This window comes from Anabrus simplex, chromosome 4 (assembly GCF_040414725.1).
Source record: "Anabrus simplex isolate iqAnaSimp1 chromosome 4, ASM4041472v1, whole genome shotgun sequence".
Classification (NCBI taxonomy): domain Eukaryota; kingdom Metazoa; phylum Arthropoda; class Insecta; order Orthoptera; family Tettigoniidae; genus Anabrus; species Anabrus simplex.
This window is the reverse complement of record NC_090268.1, coordinates 284855648-284872316: the sequence shown is the minus strand read 5'-3', so window position 1 is coordinate 284872316 and position 16669 is coordinate 284855648. Positions and strand designations below refer to the sequence as shown.

General features: G+C 37.5%; 1 protein-coding gene across 1 annotated transcript in view; it reads right to left on the bottom strand.

The window, feature by feature from the left end:
• Positions 1-12820: 12820 nt before the first annotated feature.
• The window catches only part of Dg (Dystroglycan), a 532981-nt gene continuing 529132 nt past the window's right edge, over positions 12821-16669 (bottom strand). Inside the window, exon 15 of the mRNA XM_067145542.2 lies at positions 12821-14934. Within this exon, the coding sequence (XP_067001643.1) occupies positions 14002-14934 (933 nt within the window). The 3' untranslated portion in view covers positions 12821-14001. The remainder of the gene's footprint in view (positions 14935-16669) is intronic.

Below are 16669 nucleotides of genomic sequence, written 5' to 3'. Positions count from 1 at the left end.
CGCGTTCTATTCTCTTGATTAATGAGTTCGTGCAATTCACACTCAAGATGACAAGTGTTTTGAAAGTCTAGTCAGTGTGTTTAACTTAACCTTATCACTTTCTTCATCCAGATCACTTTCACTCAGTAGCTGATTCAAAAGGTTATAAGAACACATAAAAGACACTCTGGTCACTTCTTTTCCTTACAAGTATTGCCATCACGCCAAATATGATGATAGGGCCCACCTGGATTATGATGTAGAAGCCGTGAAGTGTTTAAAATTTCGCATTTCCCATGCTTGGTGCTATCACATCAGAAGTTGAGTTGTATTTGAACAACGTATCATGTTGGGGTCACCACAATTTGGGAAACACTCTCTACCTACCTGGTTGATGATCCCTATACTAGTTATAAATCACAGACACCCTGTTACAGGCTCTGCTTCACTCATTTTATTGACAAAACAATGCTGCCTACGACTTTCTTTTTCTCTAACACCTCAAGCCAGCAATTTAATCCCGAGCTGCTCACTTCCCAGTTGGTACCGTAAAGTGGGGTAACTTCAGCCACTGATGAATAGCAACACTTATTTTCTCCTGCCTCCTATACTGAAAAAGATGAACCACTTGCAACAACTAAAATGCCCGTACAATAGAATGCTCTATCAACACTCGGTAGTCCAAAGAACATTGGCGGGCTCATTTTTTAGTCAATTTTTTTTCACAGCCCCGACTACTGTCTTGTTTGGTAACAGCAGAAAACAAACTGTTCTCTAGCCCCAGCATTATGGGTTTATGGGGTCAAAATGTAAGTATGCTGGTAACTGATCAACCCAATTTGATGCATTTTATTTAAATAGGTTTTTCAGGGAATAGTTTTGTGATAAAAGTTAACCTCTTCTGGGGTAATTTTGGCCAGGCCAAGAACATACGGGAAAACATTACGCGGCCACAGGTATTGTAATTACAATCCTGTTTACTTTGAGAATGCTTTAGAAGAGATTAATAAAGCCACAATAACAAACAAAAAAAAAAAATTAACAGGATCCCGACAGGGAAGGGAAGTAGATGTTCGATTCCCATAGGGAACCTGAAATATTTGTCCCGAATTAGTAAATTTATAATACTAATATAAATGGTCCGTTATTGGTCATTATAAATTTTCCAGCTAACTCATTCCTGGTTGCCAGAACACAAATTTCACCGAGTAAGTTGACCGTGCAGCTGTGAGCTTGCATTCGGGAGATAGTGGGTTCAAACCCCACTGTTGGAAGCCCTGAAGACAGTTTTCTGCGGTTTCCCATTTTCACACTAGGCAAATGCTGGGGCTATACCTTAATTAAGGCAAAAAAAACAAATTTCTTCCTCTGTCACACTCTTCCATTTCCTGGTGCACGACCTTCATTTCAAGGGGGCGTCAAGTATACATTCTGCCGCATACCTAGTTGAAAATCTAATTCTACATCTTCCAGAACATGTGCCCGTTCATTGCTTTGATACTTTTGTGACTCCTTTTGCTGCATCTGCCCCTTTTATTTCCTCTTTAATGTTGTGCAAATCGTTGACGTTGTCTTGTTATAAAATTTTGCGATATCAGCCACTCGCATACTTCATTATTCCTTCTTAACTTCCATCATAATCATCATCTTCCAACCAAATTCCTTTTCAGCCTTCTTTTCGTTCACTGGGCCCATCGTTGCAGTACAGTTATAACACTAATGAAAGAAACAAAACCTGTACACTTGTATGATGTTGAGTATGCAAGCGAGGCACACCAACTGAAGTCCAGCACGGGAGATGATTACACACACTCTCCCAGAAAAGAGAGGCAGAGAGGAGGGGGAAACGTAGGAACAAGTGACGCTCATATTGTGGGACCTCACTTCCTTATCAAGTTACAATTTCTTTAAAATGTTTGCTCGTCTTGCAAAACACTCGTAGACCAAGTTACTCGCATTCTGAGGCGTGTGTGTGTGTGTGTGTGTGTCTGTCTCTCTGTCTCTCTCTCTCTCTCTCTCTCTCGTTTGATATTATTGCAGTAAGTGAAACATTTCTCAAACCTTCAGTACCAGATTCTGCCGTCTGTCTCGATGGGTATAATATTTTCCGTAATGACAGAATAAACAGAGCCGCTGGTGGTGTTGCAGTTTACTTGAAGAACAGCATAAAATGCAGTGTACTTAGCAAATCTCCTGGAGAGTACAATAAGAAACCTGAGTACATAATCCTTGATATAGCCCTTTCAGACACTAAAATTCTTTTCGCTTGTATATATCGTCCACCAAAAGTAGGGTTCATGGATACATTCTTGAACGATATGTATTCTCATGTTATGAATTATAAATATGTATTCGTTGTGGGAGATGTTAATGCTCGTTTCGGCACTGGGACGTTTGAAAGCAATAACATACGCGATGTGCTCAACGCTTGTAACCTCGACTGCCTTCCATTCAATCCAACCTTTCATACTGCCACTTCCGATAGCACTCTTGACATAATCTCATCCAACTGCAATGAGTTGGTAGTAGAATACGGACAGGAACCAGCTGCCGGTTTTTCTGGTCATGATTTGCTATATGCTGTATTCAATTTATCCACGCCAAAACAGATTCCGAAAACAATTCTTGTTCGAGACTTCAGTAAATTTGACGTAAACAAGTTTCGTGCTGACGCTGAATTACTACCCTGGAATGTGTTTTTCCAGTCTAATGACATAGATCAAAAAGTCTCTCTCTTCAACAGCTTTGTACTTTTTCTTTATGACAAGCATGCGCCCCCAAAAAGAATTCTCGTAAAACACCAGTCAACACCATGGTTCAATAAGCGTATTAAGGAATTGATAAGTAAACGGGACAGAGCTAGGAAGAAATTTATTAAAACAAAACTTCCAGATGATTACGAGCAATTCAGGGTCTTGCGTAATGAGACAAAACAAGTCATTAGAAACGCTAAAGTGAAGTATACGTACAACATCTTCCGTAACTGTAAGAGCACCTCAGCTTCCTGGCGTGCTGCAAAATCACTTGGTATTGGAGCCAGTCACTCTCAAGATAGCCAGATGCCTGTTACTCCATCCGAATTAAGTGAATATTATATGGCATCAGTCTCTAACTTCAACTCTCCGAAAGTATCAGAAACTACCAAACATTATAGATCTGTCACTCCAAGTAACAGAGATAAATTCTATTTCATGTACGTACACCCTTCACAAGTAGAAAAAGCAGTCAGATCAATTCGAACTAAAGCTAAAGGTCCAGATAATATCTCAATATCCATGATTTCTAATTGCATTGACATATTTCTTCCTGCCCTTGTGCATTTATTTAACTTCTCTCTACAGAATGGAGTGTATCCCTCAGAATGGAAGCGTGCCAATGTACGTCCTGTGCCCAAAAAGAAAATCCCAACAGTCTGTAGTGATTTTAGGCCTATCAATATCCTCTGTGCACTTAGTAAGGCATTAGAAAGAATTGTTCATGAGCAGATATGTGAATATATGTCTAAATATCACATCCTAAATCCCTACCAATCTGGCTTCAAGAAAGGCCATAGTACTACTACGGCTCTGCTGAGAGTTACGGACGATATACGCGCGGCCATCGATAAGAGACAGCTTACTATCTTATGTCTCTTTGATTTCTCTAAGGCATTTGACTCTGTTAATCATGAGTTGTTTCTTGCAAAGTTGAAGTCAATTGGTTTCTCGCAGAGTGCTCTATCTTGGTTTGAATCATATCTATCAAGTAGATCACAAAGAGTTACATTTGTTGACGGACGATCCTCTATCTGGGAATCAGTAAACTGTGGCGTACCACAAGGATCAGTCCTCGGTCCTTTATGCTTTTCTATTTATATTAATGACATTTCTGAAGTCTTTAAAAGTAGTACTTTCCATATGTATGCTGATGACTTACAAGCTTACTTCCACTTCAGTCCCACTAACGCACCTTCTTGTATAATGCATTTCAACCATGATATCTCTCGATTGATCGAATGGAGCGCAAATCATAATCTCCAATTAAATGTGGCTAAGACCCAGCTTATTTGCATAGGTTACTCAAAACTCCTGAAAACTGTTGACCTCAAATCCCTCCCATCAATAAAAATTCTAGATTCAGATATCCATTATAGTGACACCGTTAACAATCTAGGACTCATTTTCGACAGAACCCTATCCTGGTCTGATCATACGTCAAATGTGATCAGAAAAGTTGTGTCATCCATGCATATTTTGAAACGTAACGTGTCATGTACACCACCTTTTATGCGGAAACTACTTGTTCAAAGTCTTATATTCCCCATAATTGACTATGGATCAGTCGTATACAACGACTTATCCGAAACTTTGAACATACAACTACAGAGGGTGCAAAACGCATGTGTTCGTTACGTGACAAATGCCAGGCGTGATGAACACATAACACCCTATTACATTCAGCTGCAATGGTTGAAACTCCATGAACGACGGGAAATCTCAGTAGCCGTTGCTACGCACAAAATTCTCAAACTGAAGACCCCACCCTACCTATATAATGCATTTAAATCTATGGAGTCAGTACACAACAGAGATAATAGGTTTACAAAAACTACCCTTCAAATTCCCCTTCATCGTACCACTAAATTTAACAAATCTTTTGTTTGCACTGCATCCCGTATCTTCAATGTCTTTAACCTTCACCGTTTCGCAAATGACAGGAACTGCACCCAACTAAAGCAGTCCTTAACATCTATCTTCCTGGAGGAGTACGCAAGGGGCTGAGATCAGGTATTCTTGTGTCCAATAATAAGAAATATGTATATTTCTAAGAAAATTTTTTCTGTTTTTTATATTCCTGAGATTCTTGTAGCCTAAAATATTAAAAAATCGAATGATATGCTTTTCTACTTCTTATATGATTTATGTTTTAACTTTATTGGAATTGGTATCTGTATTTTAATTTTAAGTTTAATTTTAAGTTTAATGTTTAATTTGATATTTTAATATTCTAAAATGTAGTTAGTATATTCATAAACTTGTATTGTGTTATAAGTAGACGCTACATAAAGGGGCTTTTCAGCCTCAGTGGCATGTATATCATCATTATCAATAAATTCAATTCAATTCAATTCTCTCTCGCTCTCTCTCTCTCTCTCTCTCTCTTTTTTTTAATCACTAAAGACCATCAATAGGTCAGTCACGTTGTCATCAAAACACAGCAGAAAAGCATTTAAAACGGTCTTGAAATGCGTTCTGATATCTAGCACACCCGTGTAATGGATCTTTTATGTGCTCATGACAAAATCTACCTCTCGCCACAACCAGTGAATAGCGGATGAAGTTATTACAGCTGAAGCCGTTTCTTCTTCATCATCTGCGCTACCACTTCTGCAGTAGCCTCTTGCTGTGTAGTCACCGTCTGCTTCATTACCGAAAATATTGCTTCCTGATACATCACTTCCACTAATATCATCTATCAAACCAATAATAGAATGAAATGGCCTGGCCATTCCTCTACGACTGAGTATCCTCTAGCCTGTGAAGCAACAAATACCTGCAAAGTATTTGGTTTCCGTACTTGTCCTTTATATGTGGGAGGAATTTTCAAGTTATAGTTCACAAAGCATTCTCGAGATGGCAGGAAAGGACATGATATATTCCCTTACCTTCATTCTAAAGCAACCTCCTTGAAAATCAACAGAGTGCATTTCATGTTCTATCCCTGATTTATATGAATCAAAAGCAGTGTATATTGATCAAATTAATCATCATAATCATCATCATCATCATCATCATCATCATCCTAAACCATCTCCAGTTTCCCGGGTGTGGTATATGAACCTCCTCCATCTCATCCTGTCCTTGTACCATTCTTCCTCCACCAACTTGTCCCAATCATGACCTCTCAGCAGTACATCGCTCTTAACTAAATCTATCCATTTCCTTCGTGGCCTTTCCACGGGTCGTCTTCCTTCTACCTTTCTGTCAAATTCCTTCCTTGCAGTTCTGTTTACTGGCATCCTCTTAATGTGACCAAACCACTTCAGTCTTGATATCTGAATCTTATTGAGGAGAGAATCATCTATTCCTACTTCTTCTCTAATTTTCTCATTCCTAATCTTGTCTTTCCTGGTTTTCTGGATCATAGTGCATAGGAATTTCATTTCAGCTGCCTGAAGTTTGGAATTATCTCTATTGGTCAGTGTTGTGGTTTCGAGACTGTATGTAAGAATTGGTGTATAATAGGACTTGTACAATGTCATTTTTGTTTTCATGGGTATTTGCTCATCCCACAGCAGGTGTCTTACCTGGTGGTAAAATTGTGTTGCCTTATTGATTCGATTGTTCACCTCATGTTTTGCTAGGTTGTCATTTGATATAACGCTACCCAAGTATTTGAAAACTGGAACGCTGTCCAGTTGGGCTTCATTTAACATGACTATTGGTTCTGCTCCTTCCCCATACACTTTCATCACCACCGTCTTGGTCTTGCTGATGTTTAAACCATATTTCTTAAACTCCTCATTCCAGCTTTGTATTCTCTTTCCCAATTCCTCTTCTGAGTCGCTCCAGATCACAACATCATCTGCAAATGTGAAGGCTTTGATATCTCCGTGTTCTTTCCTTTGAATAGATTTCATTACTACATCCATTACAATAATAAATAGAAGTGGTGACAATGAGCCGCCCTGCTGCACTCCTCTCTTTGTTTCAAACCAGTCCAACAAACCACATCCTACTTGAATACAGCTTCTGTTCCCACTATACAACATTTTCACTTTGTCTATGAGGCTGTCTCGCACTTGAAGTTCTTTCATGCATTGCCAAATTCTTTCCCTTGGTACACTATCGTATGTTTTCTCAATGTCCAAAAATATTTAAATAAAGGCTTGTTCTTCTCCCAGTATTTTTCCATTAGCATCCTAATTGCAAATATAAGGTCTGTAGTTGACCTTCCTGGTCTGAAACCATACTGCTCTTCTTCCAAAATTGATTCAATAATATCTCTGATTCTGGTCTCTATTATTTTTTCCAATATTTTCAGGACATGAGACAGTAGTGTGATACCACGGTAATTAGTACATTTTCGTCGGCTTCCTTTCTTGAACAGAGGTACAATGATGCCCATCTTCCAGTCCTCAGGAATAGTATTTTCCTCCCATATCTTGTTGAGCAGTCTGTAGAGCCATTGGATTCCTGAAATTCCCGCTGCTTTCAGCATATCTGCACTTAATTCATCTATGCCCACTGCCTTTCCTTTCTTCATGTTCTTGAGCGCATTTTCAACCTCATGCCATGTAATTGGTGGTTCAGTTGTGGTTCCTCGACTTGGCTCTCCTCTATCCGTTATGTTTTCTGTATCTCCATTCAGCAGCTTTTCGAAATAGATCTTGAGTTCTTGTTTAATTTCTCCCTCTTCTTGTGCCAGAGTTCCATCATCACGTTCTATTGCTTTTATGGTCTCTTGATCCCTTCGCTTGTTTTTCACTACTCTGTATAGCAATTTCATATTTCCTCTACTGTCCTCTTCCAGTTTGTCTGCAAACTCATTCCATTTCTTCTCTTTTTCTTCCCTTACAATGTTCTTTACAGCAAATTTCTTGTTCCTGTGTACTCCTTGAAGTCTTTGTATTTCTTGTTCATTTCGTTCTTGTCCCTGTTTTTGTTTTTCCTTGTCCAGTGCCTTCTTTATTTGGTTTCTTTCTTTCAATTTAATATTAATATTAGTTCTAATTATAAATAATAATGGCGTGTGGCCTCCAAAGAGGCCCGGTGCAGGTCTTTCGAATTGATACCGTACAGGCGACCTACGCATCTATGAGGATGGGGCCCTATTTATGATGAATTTTAATGCTGAAGACTATACACACACCCAGCCCCCAAGCCATCAGAATTAACCAATGAAGGCTAAAATCCCCGACCCAGCTGGGAATTGAACCTGGGACCCACTGGATCAAAGGCCAGCACGCTATCCATTTAGCCTTGAAGTCGGACAGTTCTAATTATGAAACAGATGGCAGGAGAGTACATAACTCCTGCTTGCACAGACCATTTGTGGCATTACAAGTAACTAATCTCATGTTTGTTCCGTATTGAAGATAACAATAAGTAAGATTCTATTAGAATAAAATTTATTGTAGCCACCTATTCAATAGAATTCACTGTTTGTGGTGATTAAATTCTAAGTGATTTGTATAAACTACACAGGTACATGTTTAGCCCTGATTTTGGCCATCTTCAGCCTATTGTCAGTCTTAAGGTCAAGACCCAGGTGTCTGAGTTAAACATTTGGAACCAATGTATACAAATATGACCTTATACTGAGAACCTTCCTATTTTTTACAAATAAAAAAAAGGGGCCCTGACTTTAGATGATATGTACAAAAATTATAAAAATGTGCAACTTCAATAAAAAACAAAATTTGTTACATGAATACATTTAAAAATTTTTAACAATTTACAAACTGTACAAAGCAACAACTGGATCTCTTCATCTTTGGATGAGTCGTTAGGTTGGTAGTTTGTAGAAAGTATGTTCGTCCAAGGTTCTTTTTGTTCAATTATGCTATTTGTTTGGCAGCAACAAAATAGGAACCATAGTTTGTTGTCGTTCTTGCAACTCGCTTAAGTGCGGCCAGTATCCAGTATTCGGGAGATAGTAGGTTCGAACACCACTGTCGGGAGCCCTGAAAATGGTTTTCTGTGGTTTCCCATTTTCACACCAGGCAAATGCTGGGGCTGTACCTTAATTTTTTTTTTTTTGCTAGGGGCTTTACGTCGCACCGACACAGATAGGTCTTATGGCGACGATGGGATAGGAAAGGCCTAGGAGTTGGAAGGAAGCGGCCGTGGCCTTAATTAAGGTACAGCCCCAGCATTTGCCTGGTGTGAAAATGGGAAACCACAGAAAACCATTTTCAGGGCTGCCGATAGTGGGATTCGAACCTACTATCTCCCGGATGCAAGCTCACAGCCGCTTCCTTCCCACTCCTAGCCCTTCCCTGTCCCATCATCGCCATAAGACCTATCTGTGTCGGTGCGACGTAAAGCAACTTAAAAAAAAAACACTACCGTTCTTGCAAAGCTTGAAATATCCCATGAGGAAAGAAGCATAGTAGGTTATAACTATTATAAGGTATTAAGCAATTTTTGTGGATTAAACTTCGTGTATGTTGTAGTACATTATCCAGTGTCATTCAGTAGTTAGATGTTCCTCTATGAAGTATTACGTGAATGCTTTTTAGACTAATGTTATCGGTGTTTCATTGTTCCGCCATGGGATTGTTAATGTATATTGTCTGTAAATAAATAGAAGATAAAGAAATTTAGAACTATGAATCTTCTAACCCGCGTTAATAATAACAGTGTAATATCCCATGATTGTGGTTGAACTTACACTTTCAGTCCGATGTTAGCTGAATCCACTTGTTCCTGTTGCATCTGAACGACTACTTTTCTACTTCTAGTGAAATACTGATGCGGTAGCGGATGGGTGGAGCGTAGAGGGGGAAAGGGAGTGGGATGTGCTTTGTGCGCATGTGTAATTGCTAAGGAGGTGTTGCCCAAAGTGGTGTGGGCGGGTCTAAGATTAGGCGTGGTAATTGGAACGTTTGAGTGCTGTGGTTGAAAAATAATAGGGACCTTATTATGATTTACAGTATGGATCAGCTTTGGAGTTATCTCATATAATGGATTTTTGTTGTCAATGACGTCGTTAAGATTCATTTCTTTATTATAGGTTTGGTCCAAAAAATGTATAAATTCTCCATTTCACTCAATAATTTCCCCTTATCTAAGTATCTAATGATGGTTATATCTTTCTTGATTGAAGTGGATTTGTGTCCCATTTCTTTCATTTGCTGGCTCATGGCTGAATACTTGTGTTTGGAGGCATTGTAGTGTTCCAAATACCTTGTATAAAAGCTTCTCCCAGTATGACCCAGATACGTGAAGCCACATTGTGTGTACCTTAATCTATAAACTCCAGATCTTGAGTAAACATTACTATTATTGACCCTATTACGGTTAAAAAAATATGTTTTGATTATTATTTACTGTCCTGAAAGCTATATTGACGTTATGTTTTTTTAGAACATTAGTGATATGGTGAATAGCCGGATTTTCATATGTAAATGTGGCGTAATTATTTTTCTTAGCTTTATCTGGTACTAAATTGGAGGATAGTTTAATTTTTATTTGATTAAATCGATTGAACATACTTATTTTAAAACCATTGAAATGAGCTAATTCTCTTATATATTTTAGTTCTGGTTTAAAATTATCCAGATTAAGTGGAAGTTTTAGAGCCATATATGTTAAACTATGAAAAGCAGCTTGTTTTATAGTCTTAGGGTGCAGGGATGAATCTTTAATAGCTATGGGTAAATACGAAATTCAAAGGTGTTTCGCAAACGCGTGATTGTTAGATCTTAAAAATGTAAAGAATTTTTGACTTCATCTTCTTTGGTAAATTTAATATTAGGGTCTATTTTGTTTAATGAATCCAGTATGTCATCACTATTAGTAATGTCTTTGTTTATAACCACAAAAGTATCGTCAACAAATCTAAGCCATAAACAAATGCCGTTTATTTGTGAAATGATTTTTGTATGTTCTATTGAATCCATGTAAATATCGGCTAGAATGCTAGAAAGCAGGTGCCCCATTGCTACTTAGCCTTTCTGTTGATAATATTTCCCATTAAAAGAGAAGTAAGTAATTATTATTTAGAACGGAATTTAATATCTTCATGAATTCTTCTTTTTCCATCTTACTAAGACCACTGTGTTTATTGATGTTATCTTGGATAATTTTGACAGTTTCTTTAGTAGGGATGCTTGGGAACATGTTTGTGATATCATAAGAACATATAATATGGTAAGGTTGCAGATTAAACTTTTTCAGAATTTTGCAAAAACTAATTGAATTTTTCAAGGGGTATTTATTGTTGAATACATAATATTTTTCTAAGAAACCATGAATGAATTTTGATACTTTGTAGGTGGGGCTGTTTCTACCGTTTATAATGGGACACAATGGAGTGTCCTTCTTATGAATCTTCGGCAAGGTTCTAGCGGTTGGGATCTTTGGGTTCATGTTGAAAAATTTTTGTTGTTCTTGTTCATTGAAAAGAAAATTATAATTTTTTATTAAAGTTTTAAAATTTCATTGAGTTTTTAAAGTAGGGTCTTTGTTGACTATTGAATAATTCTCATCATTAAAGAATTCTTCCGTTTTTTGGGTGTAGAACTCTTTATCTAATAGGACAGTAGAACCCCTTTTATCTGCTTATGTAACAATAATGTTATTGTCATCTATCTGTTTTTAAATTCAGAATTTGTTTCCTGTGATTGAGATCAAAAATTTGCGTTAATTTCTTCTTCCAGTTTTGTTAATTTCTTGTTTACCTCGAATCTAACATCGTTTTGTATCTCGATGGGGAATTTTGACATGTTGGTTTCTATTTCTGCTACTGTATTGATGATGTCTGTTACTTTGTTTCCTCTAGGCCAATTATACTTTAAGCCCTTTTAGTTAATTTAATGAACACTCAGTTTTCCAAAGAAGAAATTGGGCTGTTAAACAATCAATTAATTAATAAAATAAAAATAAAAATTAAACTATCCTTCAATTTAGTACCAGATAAAGCTAAGAAAAATAATTATGCCACACTTACATATAACAACCCGGCTATTAAGCAGTTAGAGGCACGCAGCTGTGAGCTTGCATCCAGGAGACAGTGGGTTCGAATCTCACTGCCGGCAGCCCTGAAGATGGTTTTCCGTGGTTTCCCCATTTTCACACCAGGCAAATGCTGTGGCTGTACCTTAATTAAGGCCACGGCCGCTTCCTTCCAACTCCTAGGCCTTTCCTATCCCATTGTCGCCATAAGACCTATCTGCGTCGGTGCGACATAAAGCCACTAGCAAAAAAAAAAAACCCAATAAACTACCAACCTAACAATTCATGCAAAGATGAAGAGATCCAATTATTGCTTTGTACAGTTTGTAAATTGTTAGAACATTTTAAATGTATTCATGTAACAAATTTTGTTTTTAATTGAAGTTGCACATTTTTATAATTTTTGTACATATCCCCTAAAATAAGGCCCCCTTTTTTATTTGGAAAAAATAGGAAGATTCTCAGTATAAGGTCATATTTGTATATACTGGTTCCACATGTTTAACTCAGACAAGACCTGGGTCTTGACCTTAAGATTGACAATAGGCTGAAGATGCCCAAAAACAGGGCAAAACATGTACCTATGTAGTGTATACAAATCACTTAGAACTTAATCACGACAAACAGTGAATTCTATTGAATAGGTGGCTACAATAAATTTTATTCGAATAGAATCTTACTTATCATTTGTGGTATGTCGAACCAACTGGATGTACAATGTACATCGAACTGGCTTGAGTGTTTAACTTATGTTCTCTGCATGGAGTGAAAGTAAAACAGTTAAGTTAGTTACCAAGGTCACTACAGGCACATTGCAACTGAATGCAGATTGTTTCAATGAGTACACAAATGTATTTCTTTCGAATACTTTAAACTTTACCCTTCTGTTTGATATGTAAATACTTACATGGACTAAAGGGAATCAAAGTAAAACAGGAGATAGAAAGAAAGTCTCTTATAAAAGTTTGCTAAAATTAGTTGTAGTAAATTACTAATTTTTAAAAACTCAAAATCTGATATATTTCTGCTCATATCAGTCATGTGATCTATTAGGAAAATTTTTCACTGTGGTCTATAATAGTAGGAAGACTGTTGAAAACAACTTGAATGATAATAGTAGGGAAACACTGTTAAATAAAACTTCCTGAAATGGGATAACAGATAGTATAAGACAGAACCGCTTAAAACTGTTCCTAGATTTATTTCTCATCTTTATTTTACATAGCAATGTTTTGCTCTATGTGACAATAAAAATCAAATACAAAAGACTATATTTTCATCTGTATCTAGACTTGAAAAGATACATGTATATTACACTCAAACACACATACTTGTTTTGCCTAGTTAATTGAATTTGACCAACAGAACTGTAATCCATTTTAACCTAATTATTTTTACCACATGGAGATGGCACAGGCAGGATGTCATGTTCATATTTTGGAAAATGATTCATTCATTTATCTAATTCACCACTGTCTTGATCCCACACACCCTGCATCATTTCCAAAAGTCACTTCACCCACAAGCTAAAAGAGTACTAATTGCCTAAAGTAGTCTTTTCTTCATCACTCAACCACATACTGGACACACATATACTCACACATACACACACATGATCCACACAATTATCTATAGATATGCAGTCATCGTTCATGAGTACTCCAAAAAGTACCAATTCAGCAAGTTGTTGGTAACTTAAAAAATCTACATAAAAATTAGTCTTTGACATTCTTTAACATATGACAACTGAAAATGCAGCACAGATGTGTTATTTGTCTTTAGTAAAATTGCTGTACAATACTTTGCATTAACAAAATGTAATAAGCAATACCTTTCATTACACAGCTGCCAGCTTGCATTAACTACATATAGTTTAATACATTATACCCAAAAATATAAATATATATTCCACTGAAAATGACTACTATACACAGAAATAAAAGAAAGAAAGCTAAAATAATCACACAATATAAGGGAAAGAAATGTAACAGCTTTATGTTTGGAATATCAAACCATTGTCTGGTATAAAGAAAATCTTTAAAAATCATATTACTGTATTTCATAACTACAAAAGAATGTTGGATTTTATCACTCGTGTCCTTTGTCTGTTATTGTTGGCAGTGAAAACACATGCCTCAGACTAAAGCTGGAATGAAGACTAACAATCTCGCAAGTTAATATTACTTATTGCATCTTAATGCGACAGGCTGTGTTGTGAGTCCTGTACTGTATTGTCAGGAAATGGAGCCAAGCAGTGGTACATGGAAGGCACCAAGTGATTGATCGTCATCTCTTCATCTTCATCAGAGTCAAGAAGGGCAACATATGTGCATGGGTTAGCTATGATACCACCAACCACGTGTTAAGGGGGTACATACGGTGGTGGTTTGCGGTACGTAGGTGTGGGTTTGGGTCTGTTCTGACGTCCAGAATCACGGCTGGATGTGAAAGGTGGAGGAGGTTGATAAGGAGGGTCTTCAGATGCAGTAGAGTCTCCCAAGAGTGGATGTGCAGCTGTTGGAGGTGGCGTGGCATGCTCCATCTCTCCTCGCTGATACTCTGGTGGAGGAAGTGGTGGTTTCTCTTCTTTCATTATTACTGGACTCTTATTCCCTGGATCTGGCTTCTCCTCCAGTTCATCTTGGAAGATTACTGGTATTCCCTTGTTGCGAAAAGTTTGTCTTTCATCCTCGTCTCCAACACTCATTTTACCTGTCCGTCTCCGCCGATACAGTACACAGGCCACAATGCCTGCTAGTAATAGCATAGCTACTATTATTACAGCTGGCACAACATATGTGACAAGGTAATCATCTGACTGTTGTACAGGCTGTGTACCCTGGTTAGGCGGTGCAGCAGCCTCTGTTGTGTGAAGCCTAGTAAGTTCTCCCTGGCATATTCCCATGGGGGTGAGATCGACCTTTTGCACATCAAATTCCACCATCACCATATTTACTCTTCCCGATACTTGGCCATCATCATTTACCAATACTCTTCTCAGGGCACCTATCTCAGATTCAGGACAGATATCAGTTGGTAGGGAACGGTTGGCCCATGTTACAATAGTTGAACCTTCTCGGATGTCTCTTAATACAACTGCACTAGTATTCTTGGTATCAAAAAGTTCACAGAGCTTTTCTACAAATTTTCGTTTTAGTGATGCACTAGACCTAAACTGGTCATATGAAATTCCTAGTGTCATACTGAATTCTACATTGTAATGAACCTTGGCAGCAGGATGTACAACTACCACTAAGCCATCATGAGCAGTCAAACCTCCTTTATCTTCACATACCTGTCAAGAGAAAGAATAATCATTAGCTTCAACTGAAGTATAAAGACAGAACATAGAATTTTGTAACAAAAGTAATTCAGCAGAATTTAAACAATATAAATTAGCCGTCTCCAAAAGTCAACATCAATGCTTGAGAAGGTAAATGGAGTTCTAGTGCAAATAGAAAGATAAACTAATCCCTTCCCTTTTGCTGTGTTTATCTGGCTTTTTCCTTATCCTACATTTTTACCCTTCAAGAGTGAAGATCTGCCAAGATGGCCCCTCAATGAGTGTTGAAGTCCACCCTCCTGTTGAAGCTGGGAAGTGGAAACAAGCTCATTGTGGGCTGAGAAGAAATAGAGCTAGAAGAACTGGGATCGAGAGAGCCCATTTATGCAAAGATGACAGTGTTTCAACATGCTAACATTTTAGTTATCCTTATGTGTTTTTATGTCTGTTCTTGTCTCCACTTTCTGTGACTACCTCTTTCTGCACTAACTTATCATTGTGTTCATCCTACTAAGTGTTGTTATTCATGTCCTACAGAACAAGTTGGCTGTGTGGTTCAGGTTGCGTAGCTGTAAGGATGGACTTGGGAGATGCTGGGTTTGAATCCCACCGTCGGCAGCCCTGAAGATGGTTTTCCCATTTTCACACCAGGCAAATGCTGGGGTTGTACCTTAATTAAGGCCATGGCCTCTACCTTTACAATGCTAACCCTTTCCAATCCTTGTGTAAATGTGTGACGTTAAAACCACTTGCTAAAAACTAAACTATTCCTGTCCCTGGCTTTCTATTTATGGTTTGATTTGTCACTTGTTTCTTGTGTTCCATTATTTAATACGTAATTTGTTGTGTGGATTTCTCTAGTTATGTCCTGGTTCAAAATGTGTGGTCAATAACTTACAGGTTAACCAGCTGGTCCTTAGTTTAATATATCAGTCACTGTAGAATTGCAGCATGCTGCTTTAGCCATGTGATCTCAATTGAGCTACAGTAATGTCCTGGATTTGCCGCTAAACTTCTATTTATTTACTTTTTAACGTGGACACTTAATTTATTTTCTCAATGTTTATTAGGCAACAGCCTTCTGATAACTTCCTGGTGTTTGGTTTGACTGAAATTTATAGCAGGATATTATACCTTCTTTTTTTCTCTGCTCTCTTTGCAGTAAAACTAACAGGGTTTTCTTTCAGACCAGTAAAATTCCTAGTGGAACTAAATCTAGCTGTATAGTTTGATTGTGTGGGATCATACTTGTTTTCTGTAAGGAAGGAACAGTGACAAATGCAAACGAAACATACAACAGTCTCAGCTATCGTAACAAATTATTTTCAAGTGTGTTTAAAGGTAGCAAACCTTCCTGCAACTTTGGCTATAACTTATGAAGTTTGAATATCATAAACATTCAACTCTTTTAAAATTTTTCTAATGCATGTAAGGAAAGAAATGTGGGAAATCAGTCAGTCAGTCAGTCAGTCAATCAATCATCAATGATCTGCAATTAGGGCTGTCATCCAGGTGGCAGCTTCCCTTTCTATTTACCTAGCATTTTCTTAAATATTTTCAAAAAACTTGGAAACGTATCAAACATTTTCCCTGATAAATTATTCCAATCCCTTACTCTTCGTCCTATAAATGAATATTTGCCCCAATATTTCCTCTTGAATTCCAACTTCATTTTCATATTATGATCTTTCCTACCATTAAAAGCTCCAGGAAAATACTGAATGTTTGTATAATTTATAAGAAACTA